Source organism: Phaseolus vulgaris, chromosome 7, assembly GCF_051622355.1.
Source record: "Phaseolus vulgaris cultivar YP4 chromosome 7, ASM5162235v1, whole genome shotgun sequence".
In the NCBI taxonomy this organism is placed as follows: domain Eukaryota; kingdom Viridiplantae; phylum Streptophyta; class Magnoliopsida; order Fabales; family Fabaceae; genus Phaseolus; species Phaseolus vulgaris.
The window spans coordinates 46355098-46366945 of record NC_143504.1 but is presented as its reverse complement, the minus strand read 5'-3'; the positions used below and the strand labels follow the sequence as shown (position 1 = coordinate 46366945).

Sequence of the window (11848 nt, the reverse complement as noted above, 5' to 3'; positions counted from 1 at the left end):
ACACACCAAATTGAACCCCTTAAGAAACACACTACCTTTGGCAAACCACACCAAGAGTGTTGATCTTGAACCCCTCAAGAACACACAACACTCATTGGCAACACAAACTAGAAATACAGTAATCAAGGAAGAAGGGAATAGAATACACCTGGGTATTACAAAGCTTAAAGTTCAGAATTACAACCCAATTATATTCCACACACTTAAGAATGATCCAAAGCTCTTTCAAATCTTGGAAAAAATGTTTTTGATAAACTCTTTTTCTTACTCCAAGATTAGGCGCGTAAAACCATCTTTATATAGACCAACTAAGTGGTCAAAAACATTTAATAAAGGAGCCAAGGTAGTTAGAATCATTTAAAACATATTAAAACCACTTAACAGAATTATGTTAAGGTTTTAAGAAAAACAATTGGTTGTTTTGTCAAAACAATCGGTTAAATTGACTTGACAACAAAGTCAAGCTTTTCAAAACCTTTTCAAAAACTGCTAAGGTAAAACAACCTGTTGTTTCAAAATTTTAACTTGTTGAAATTTCAACAACTTTTTATAAAACCCATCTTTTCAAAAGGTTAAAGATTCAAATGAACTTGGATCAACTTAAGGGGTGAATTAACAAGTTCAAACAACTAGACACACATACACACAACAACAACAGCAAGGTCTTCAAGCTTTCCACTTGGATTTGGAGACATCAAAGCATCTTGTTCAACACTTACTGTTTTCCTGCTTATGATTTTTGCTGAGTGTGCCTTGTTGATTTTGTTTGTTTAAAAGTTAATGAAGCACTGAAGTGGTTTACCAGAGAAAAGTATACAGAGAGTAAAGGTAGATTAGAGTTCAGAAATTTTTTAGATATGCCAACTAATGGTATGATTGTGGAAAGGTATATAATTTATAAATAATGTTACATTTCTAGGTATTGAAATGATGAATGGTAATTTTTGGAAATAACAGTCATACTAAATAAATTGGTATTTTCCATTATGAATGAGAAGTACAAACAACCATAGAAAAGAAGATTGGATAAACAATGGGTTTAAAATGCAAGAGTTTGAAAAAGACTTCAGGACTTAGGTATACGTTTTAATGTGAAATGAGAAACTTTTATGAGGCAACACATCAATCCAATCCAGCAGAGCATAGTGCATGCATAAAAAATGCACCCTCATGAATAAATAAATATTTTTGTGGTTAAATACTCATTCGCACATATCTTGTATCTAAAAAAAATTAACAGAATTCCAAATAAAGAGTGTGGTGCATATTTGAACATACATGTGCACATCATAAATTCATTTTAATATATCATATTTTTAATTTTAAATTAACAAAAAATACATTTTATAATTAGAATTTTGATTTAATTTATTTTTAATTAGTTAGCATATACATTTAGTATGAAGTAGGAATACGTTTTTCTAAATTTTTGGAAATGACAGTTATTACGAAGTGGACTTTAAGCCTAACTCAACCCCATAAAACCGGCTCAATGGGGTGAGGTTTGCACCCACTTATACACGATGAAAGGCTCTAATCTCTAGTCGATGTGGGATCTCCAACACACCCCCCTCACGCCGAGACTGCCAACTCGTGCGTGGGACTATATATTATGGGTGGTCCGATAGCGGCCCGATAGCGGGTGGCCTGATAAGCCCAACAAATACTCGCTAGAATAGGCTCGAAATGGCTCTGATACCATATTACGAAGTGGACTTTAAGCCTAACTCAACCCCATAAAACCGGCTCAATGGGGTGAGGTTTGCACCCACTTATATACGATGAAAGGCTCTAATCTCTAGTCGCTGTGGGATCTCCAACAACAGTGATACTAAATAAATTTTTATTTTCCATTATGAATGAGAAGTACAAAAAACCATAAAAAAAAATATTGATGCATATTTGAACATACATGTACACATCATAAATTCATTTTAATATATCATATTTTTAATTCCAAATTAACAAAAATTATATTTTATAATTAGAATTTTAATTTAATTTATTTTTAATTAGTTAGCATATACATTTAGTATGAAGTAGGAATATGTTTTTCTAAATTTTTGGAAATGACAGTGATACTCAATAAATTGCTATTTTCCACTATCAATGAGAAGTACAGAAAACCATAAAAAAGTATATTGGGTAAACAATGGGTTTAAAATTCAATAGTTTGAAAAGGTATTCAGGGATTAGGTATACATTTTATGTATTTTGTTTCTATTTAATTATCATTTCTTTAATTTAAAATTAACAATAAACATCTTTTACAATTACAAAATTAATTTCATTTAATTTTAATTATTTAGCATATACATTTATTATGAAGTAGGAATAAAAAAAGTAGTATAGTTTTCTAAAACTATAAAAAAAACATTAGATAAACAATGGATTTAAAATTCAAGAGTTTGAAAAGGTCTCCAGGTTAGGTATACATTTTATGTATTTTGTTTCTATTTAATTATCATATTTTTAATTTCAAACTAACAATAATTATCTTTTATAATTAGAAAATTAATTTCATTTATTTTTAATTAATTAGCATATACATTTATTATGAAGTAGGAATAAAAAAAGTAGTATACTTTTCTAAAGACTGGATTTATTATATAACGGTACTATTATACATATTTAATATAACGATATTAATTATAACAGTTTTTTATAAAAGTAAAATTAGTTTTTAATCACATATTATTGTAACAATTATAATAGATGTCACTCAACTCTTTTTACATTTGGTATATTAACATCTAGTGATTATCATAATTCCATATAATACTATTTCCTAATGAATCATAAAGAATTCACAGAATCTATAAAACATTATGTTATGCCATAAATTAATATTATAATAATAAACAGTTTGTGCGATGTCAAAATTGTGGGACATATCCATGTTGTCATTTTTCAATATAAATTGAAGCTCACATTATGATTTAAGTTGAAACTATAATTCCAGGTTTATCATATCATTCCATTGCTTTCAAATATTGTAAAAAATTTCAGTATAAACAACATTTTTTGTCTTGTTGGTTACATTCCCATCTTCATCAAGAATAAGAATTTTCAATCATTTTTTCGTTCTAACTCTAGAAATAGCTACATAGAACTGTACATGTGTGAAAACTGGGACGTGGAAGATATAACTAACTTTAGTCAATGATTGACCTTGGCTTTTATTGATTGTCATTGCAAAACATAGAGCTACTGGAAATTGTCTTATCTGGAATTTGAATGGCGTACTTGAATCTGAAGAGATCAAATTCATTCTTGAAATGAAGATTTTATCACCAATATTTGTTCCTATTAGAATTGCTACATAGATAACATTTTTTCTTCAAATCAAGAACTTGCAACCTTGTTCCATTACAAAGACCATTGGCTTGATCAATATTTCTCAAAAGCATAATAGGCACGCCAATTTTCAAATGAAGCCGATGATTTGGTATCCCTGAACATTTTATATCATTTAAGCACTCAGACGTGAACCATTCACCTTCAATTTCCTGATATTTGATTGGTAAGGTGTATCCGAACTAAGATAAGTTATTTCTTTACCAATTAACAAAGATAAAATAAAATCATTCACTTGCTCTACTGATTCAGTTGTTGAACAAAGTATTGCTCCATCCTCAAAGTACCCAAAACACGTCATGTCAGTCAACAAATTAGGATAAACAAAATTCACCAATGACAACAAAGGTGTTTATGTGGGCTCAATCAATATATCAAGTGGGATTTCCACTACACACTCACCATTTTCATTCAATCCAATTTGGCCATCTCCAATTTTGAGAATCCAATAAGCAAATTCTTTGATACCGTTTGCACTTACATCAGATTTTGCATTGTTTAATCTTATGTTTTGAGAGAGTTTTAAGACTCGACAACTTAGCCACAAATGAGAAGAGTTGATTGTTGACTTCACAACATCATATCTTAACCCTTTTTTTACAACTGGCAATATCTTCCTGAAATCACCTCCCAAAACCAAAACCTTCCCACCAAAAGGTTTTTGACTATTTCCTTCATTAACTGTTCCCATAACATCTCTCAAAGTTCTGTCAAAGGCCTCAAAACACATTTGATTCATCATCGATGCTTCATCCCAAATAATCAATCTCGTTTCAATCAAAAGTTTAGCACGATGACTTTCTTGATGTATATTGCAAGTTGATTCTTCATTTATTAGAATAAGAATACAGAATCTAGAATGTGTTGTCTTCCCTCCAGGTAGTAGTAAAGAAGCAATTCCGCTTGATGCTACATTCAAAACAATCTTTCCTGTAGATCTAACTGCAGCAGATAATGCTCTCCACATGAAAGTTTTGCCAGTTCCACCATAACCATATAGAAAGAAGAAACCATTCTTTTCAGACTCAACTAATGAAATGATCTCTTCATAAACATTTAATTGCTCAGTGAGACATTTCAACAATGAGATATCCTCTTTTTCCATTTCATCGTTGTTGTAGTTAAGTTCATCCATAATAAACCTATTTTGAAACAAAGATGAATGAGAAAGATCAAGTTGAGGCAAACAGACAAATTCTTGTAATGACCGCCCATTTGCCATTAATAACTCTTGTATTTTTAATAGGCAAAGATCATGTAGTTGTTTCTCCTCGAGTTGTAGACCTAACATTATTTAAGACCACATGCATCACGTTCATAATTTATAGTCAAAATATGTAATTAATTATAGCATTTTAAAAATTCAATACCTGGCAATCGCAACTATTTTCTTTTGTGGTATAAAATTCCGTCTGACAGTAATTTCTAAGAAGCTTTCCAAACCACATCCGGTTTGGACATTGCGTTCATGAACAATAATGAAACAAACAAATGCTTGTGTTCATGGTCAGAACCTAATTCACTTGCTTATTTTATTGCATCAATGAATTCTTTGTCATCTTTCAATAGTCCTAACGCATAACAAGCTTCTTCATATGTATTGAATGTTTGCTCGTTTACTGTTCTTGTGCTAGCATAGTCAACACAACCCTTTTGAATAGTCAACAATATCCTCATGTAATAAAGTTCTCCACATCTAGGTGCTACATAGGTTAGTGTACCAATGTTGTAACCTTGCTTCCTTGGTTTCCATTGTCTTTGTTGAGCAATTCATACAAACTTGCTTGGAAATTCAGCATATGTCAAATTCCTTCCATCGACATATTTTTGGTTGGCCTCAAACCAAGCTAGAAACATGGTCTTCATAGATTCATTCTTTTCCAACAATTGATCAAGATTATCATCATCTTTAAACAAAATTGGTTGTTGCTTCGGAAAATGAAATGAGAACCTTTGTACAGTTGACCATCTATGATATATGTCAAAGCCAAAAGTTCGCCAAACAGCTTCACACGGAGATAAGTATCTACAATCATAATAATTCTTGATTTCTTTAACATTCATTTTCTCTTCATCGTTGGAAGTACCATTGCCAATTTTCATTATAGCCCTGTCATGCCCTTTATTAACATATTTGAAAAGATATTTGGTAGAATTTGACTTGTTGCAATATTTTTTATTCACATGTGCTTGATACCTCATAAGAAGATGGGGACTGTATGGAACAACATTGTCATTATCCATTTGGATACCATTTTCACAAAAATTCCATTATTTCGACGTCTATACATTGGATATCCATCTTAATCAATAATAGTTACAACTGTAAACCTTTTTGGAAAGAATTTTGAACATTTACCTTGTTTCATGCAAGGAGAATTTAATTTAGCCACTCCACATGGTTCATGTATCATGTAGCTTGCAACAACTTTGAACAATTTGAGATACAAATTTGGGTGAGGTAATTCAGCAGATTTGACATTATCAATGTCTGTTTCATTATGCAGCTTGTTTTATCCATCCAACCATAATAGTATATGAGCATGTGGTAAACCTCTTTTTTGAAATTCAATGGTGTACATGCCTGAAAAAAAGAAAAGAATATTCCAAATTAATTATGGGAATTTAATACTATAAAAAGATTTCACTAAAACTATTTCATCTTGAAGAATACCTGCAGTTGTTTGACCAAAAAACTTATTCTTCTTGAAATCTTTCATCATTTGATCAAGTTTAAGTTTGAAGACTCTGCAAACAATACCAGGTCTATCTGACGGACTTAATCCTTTTGGTCCAAGAACATCACGAATTTCAGGCCAATTGACATTGCATGTTATTGTTATGAACAAATCAGGATAATTAAATCTTCTATAGATAGCCATAACATCTTGACAATTGTTGAACATGTAACGCATACCACCAGTAAAAGATGAAGGCAAAACAACACGTCTACCAACGCAAGAAGGATCAGTCTCTCCTTTGTTAATTGCTTCATGTAGGCCATTCAAAATTTCAGACCGAATTAATTTCCTAATTTGACCTAATGAAAGACAAACGTTGTGCTTCAATCATGGTATAACAATCGGAAATTGTTGAAAAATCCTACGTGCATGTACTATGTTACCAAACTCACAATGTCTTTCTTGAATAAGGAATGCAATAAATTCCCTTAAGGAAACACAAATTATTTTTCTACTTGCAATAAATATCCCTTATTGGAATACTTTATTGATAACCATCTTCTCCTTAGGATATTATAGTGGGATGAAAGCAGTGTGTGTTTCATGAAGCCTTGATAAATCACCACATACCTTATTCACAATTATATCTTTGTCTACATCCGTGTTTGCGAAATCTCCCACAATTAAAGCAGCTATCTCATTTGATAACGGGGTGTTGTACACTCTTTGATCTTTCAATCGATTTCTAAATAATCGGAGTGTAAAATATGATGGTTTATCTTGAAGAGACATGTCTCTTACTCTTCGAAAGGATTTAGCAAGAATATTGTATTCATCAATCATGTTTATGAAATCACCAACCAATGATTTTTCAAGTATAGACTTATGGTTATTTGACCTTAAACAATATGCAACAGAATTAACAATAACCAATGACAGAATTTGAACGTTTAAACAACAGTAAATACAAAAATACTTACTCAAAATGACTCATTCTATTACTTAACTCATTCTCTATATCATATATATACAATTGTGCAAAATTGGAATTGGAACCTGCCTCTGGTAACAAACTTCCAATACGGTGGTAATTTTGGCCACTAATTATGAACTGAGGAGGTGCACTACCATTATTCATAGAAGAATCAATCTTCCCACCTATGGAAGTAAAGGAAAACATATTGTTGTAAGTCCTAATGTTATCTAAGAAATGCTTGCTTCTAGGATCTTCACCGTTTAATAAATTGTTTAGTAGTTCGGAAGGTCTTTGTAAAAAAGGTAGTTGTACTTTTCCCTTTTGGCAACATATAGAAAAATGCACTTCTCTTGAATGCTTTGATTTATCAGCACGTTCCTCATACCAGAGAACAACTCCACAATGAACACATTCAATTGAAGGTTGACCAACATAAAAAAGATCTGGAAATTTAAAAAAGAATCTATAATTCTCATTTCTATAATACACATGCTAAAACGTTATACTGGATCATTAGTTATATTAAGATGTACTTTGACCAAGTAATAATAAGGTGTTAACCTTGCATTTCAGATTTTAAATATAGTTCGCTTATAAAATTGTTGTGTACATCATCTGAGATAAATAATAAGAATCATATTTATACATGAGAATAATTTTGTATACAATATGAGGAAACACGTTAAAAATACTTGTATGATTTACCATTATTTTCAAAATTAGGAGACCATTCAACATAATGTAATGTTTTGCTAATCGAATTCATGATTTTCAAAGGATATCTAATAGCTTTCTTCTGAAAGACAGAGTAAGAATAGTGTCCAAGTTCAGAACAATAAACATATTCAATTCTTCCTGTATAGAAAAATTATTCATATAAACACTATGTACATATAAAAAGTAATTAATAAATTCGTATGAGAAGGTGTATACAATGACAACCTAGGTGTTCTTCGTCAATTCTTGTTGGCTGCTTCGATGTATTCAACAATGTGTCCAAAGATAACTGATATAATTTCTTATTTTGCACAGAGTTAGATGACTTTTGAGCTATTGGAGTATCTGTCATCAAAGTTTAAAATAAGATAAGACATATGACAAATGCACTATTAATTGAAATGTATATCAAATAATAATATTTTTCAATCAATCGAATTTCAAGGTTTAAGACATCACTTACTATAGTTGAATTCCGATAATGGTTTACTTTGTTCAATTGATTGTAGTGTGTTTTGATTAGGAGAAAAATTAACTGCAAGTAAAGGATATTATAAACAATCAGTAATATATATAATGATATGCAATATCCCTCTATAAGAAAGGCCTTAAGACTTACATGTACTTAAAGGACATGAGGGTTGCCTATTCTCTAAGTTTGATATTGCATTCTGTGAAAAAATACACTCTTCTCCATGGTTTGTAGCTGCTAAGTTTTTCTTTTGGGTTGTATATTATGGGGTAACAACCATGGCAACTCTCTCTATTGTATTTTCGGATGAACTGTCATGTACATCTTCTGTACTCTCTATGTCAGAAACCGCATCCTGTGAGTAGTTTAATCCATATGAAAATGTTGTTAACTTATTCCTTTGACTTGTGGATTCTTGGTTGAAAACCATCTTCATTTTCTTTGTTGGATTGTGGTCTGATTTGTCACAGACATCTATAGTGCAGTTTTGATTTTAATACATTAGCAGTAAATAATAACCAACAATCAGAACCTCATTTACCTGTTGTTAAAACAGAATTTGTTTCTCCATAAGAAATTGTGGTTGTCTGAGGACTTTGTTTGTTGCAATTTTTACCTGAAGTACCTCAAGAAATCAAGTCATCAACGATAAACTTCAATTCTATATTTCAAAAAAATAAATGGCATATGAGGTTCTACCTGTAAGTTTGGTAGCTTCTTTGTGTAACTTATTCTGAAGGATGATCTTCCTTTGGTTTCTTGTAGATTTTGACTCATTTGGATCCATATGCATATACCATTGTTAGTGAAGTCCAGTTAGTTGTTAAATTGTTTTGACAAAAGAATTTATCAAATACGTAGAGATTAAAGCGGGAATCCAAATTCTCTTTTTTGGATGCACTTTGACTTTCTCAAGTTTGGGTTATTCCAATAGTCTGCAGAAATCTGTACCACATCATATCCTTCTTGTTCTTAAGTAAAAACAAATTAGGCTAGAGAACAAAGATTTAAAAAGGACAGTCAAATTGTATTAATAATTGATAATAAAGTACAGGTGAAAGCTGGCTGCACATTCGCAAAATTACGTGATATACTTACAAATATTACTGACAAACATTTTAAAAGCAAATTTCATGAAAAGTTATACACACGATTATCTATTGATCTTGGTAGCTTCCCAAGGTAGATATTAAACGTGCCCAATTCTATCTCAAAATGAATACTGTGATATAAGCAGTATTATCAGTATTATTCTAATATTTACTTCATCTGATCATGGTGTCAATCTTACTATCACTTCTGTTATAGGGCAGATTGTGCTTCAACATTTGCTTACTGATTTTGAAGATAAATTGCTCATTCTCATCCAATCTGTGGATGAAAGCAAAACTCTTGTCTTTAGCTTAAATATGCACAATGTCTTAAAAGGAGATGGTTTTTTATGCAATTTGTTTTCAGAATTACTGGAAGCTTCTGCAGCATGATGTTAATGTCAAAATTCAACAACTCTTACAAAATTGCATTTTAGCTGACTTGAATTTGAATGTCATAACTATCATTCACAATGCAAATTCCTTTGTGTAATTTTATTCACAAAGATCAATAAAGTTTAGCAATAGTTGGGCAATCTATTCATCATAATGTCACCAAAGAAAGAATGTTTGACCTAAAATCCAATACTACGCTTGAAATTTCACTTATTAGAACCTATTACTAGAACACTATTCGGTTAAATTATTGCTAATACGGTTAAATTAAATAATCTTGAAAAATAAAATAAAATAAATTCAAACACATAACATGTAAATAGAAACAAAACATAACTTGTAATGAAATAAAAGTAACATTGTCCTTCGCTGAAACATATTTGCAAAATTAACGTGTTCACTAATCACAGAACTAACAACACCCTCAGATCTGTGGGTTGTACTTCAATATTAGCCTCAAAAATCAATTTGTCACCTTCACGAAAAACATGCATCTTATAAAATTCTCTCCATCCAGCACCAAATTTAATAGAAGCTTTTGGAGGTGGCCGTATCAGAATTTTGCACTTAACTTCACTCTTATATCCATGATGGACAGTATACTTTAGCCTGCTTTTCCGAATGAAATTGGCAAAAGAAACAGGAAGATCCTAAAAGCCAAGTAACATGTGTATAAATACAGTAATCAAGTAATATAAAGTAAAATAAAACTTAAGAAATGATGCAATAAAAAATTACCAGATGGCTTGATTGACATAGATAGTGTGATAGTGAAATAAAGCTACAGACCGCCAATGAGAGGGCAACAACTCTCGATACGATCATAAAATTTATTCATGGTTGAAGAAGAAAATTTTCCCTTAAAAAAAGTGATCTTAAATTTTTTATTTCCTACATAATCAAAATATACAAAATGATTGCCACGAAAGCCATAAAATTCGCGGAATTGAGACCATCCTCCAATGATCTCAGGAACACACAAGTCCATATTATACTTAACAATATGTCTATGCCCTTCGTTATCCACCAAAAACCAAGTTGGACCAAGTTCAGACCCGAACTCGATTGCAAAAGCACGATCAACTAAACCATGATCATTTTCAAAAGAAAAAACATGTTACTTTTTCCGTAATGGTGATCTGAAATCCAAAAGAAAAATAGAAGACAACACACCTCGTCTAACAGGTTCAACGTTTGGAACTTTCCTTTGGCTTCCATTGTCAATATTTTTGGGTTTAATAGTGTCAAAGTTCAAGAGTGGGGTGAATTGACCTTTTAAATAATCAGATTTTATCACAGTACACAGAAAATAAATTGATTTATTTGGAAATGAACAAATTTATTTTGATACTGTTTATGTTTTAAAAACGTTTACATCAGCCAAGTAATTCTTAAGGTTATGCAGATTAATTTTCAAGCCACACACACTAATTTTACAGAGATAACTATGAACAGCAAAAACAATGACCTTCAATTTTTAAGCAAGTGATAAAGGTTCAATTATTAGCTTGTCAATCAATTGGGTAACCTATCACAATCTAACTGTTCAGTTGTAATTAACAGTTCATATATCTTCTTAACAGAACCAAACTGATTTTCCAGAAAATAAGAACAGTATGAACAAGCTCAGAAAGAACAGATTTATTTTTAATTGAACAAATTCAATTTTAGACAGATTAACAAATAAACAAGAAATCAAGTGCAGGGATGAAGAGAAATGAACACACAACAGTTATATTGGTTCACTCAACTGAGCTACATCCAGTCTCACCTAATCCAAGGTGAAATTCACTAAACAAAACGTACCAAACACACTTACACAGCCTCTGTTCTTGAACCCTACAAGAAACTTGGCACACTTGCTAAAAAACACCATTTCAGCACACACACTCTTCAAGAAACCCTATCAAGAAGAGTTTACAATCACACTTTTACAAGAATTCGAAATATGAAACGAATACACCTGATAGAGAATGCAGAAATTTGCCTTAGACCAATAGAACAAATTGCTTAAACAATAGCAGCACCTCTAACCAAGCTTTGGAGCCAACCAAGAACAAGCACACTTTTGATTTATAAAATCTTTCAAGAACACATGCTAATTCTCTGATGTAAAACTTATTTTCTCAATTGTATGATCAACCTTTAAACGTAGAAA

At 31.2% G+C, this 11848-nt stretch overlaps 2 protein-coding genes across 2 annotated transcripts; both read right to left on the bottom strand.

The window, feature by feature from the left end:
* Positions 1–3709: 3709 nt before the first annotated feature.
* On the bottom strand, positions 3710–4579 carry LOC137829330 (uncharacterized). Its single transcript, XM_068636139.2, has one exon. It carries the CDS (start codon positions 4577–4579, stop codon positions 3710–3712), a length of 870 nt encoding a protein of 289 aa, XP_068492240.1.
* Positions 4580–5127: 548 nt separating this feature from the next.
* Positions 5128–5601, bottom strand: LOC137829329 (uncharacterized). Its single transcript, XM_068636138.2, has one exon. It carries the CDS (start codon positions 5599–5601, stop codon positions 5128–5130), a length of 474 nt encoding a protein of 157 aa, XP_068492239.2.
* Positions 5602–11848: the final 6247 nt, after the last annotated feature.

Coding starts and splice junctions, on each gene's coding strand:
- LOC137829330 (XM_068636139.2), bottom strand. CDS start 4,579: ATGGCAAATGGGCGGTCATTACAAGAATTTGTCTGTTTGCCTCAACTT.
- LOC137829329 (XM_068636138.2), bottom strand. CDS start 5,601: ATGGATAATGACAATGTTGTTCCATACAGTCCCCATCTTCTTATGAGG.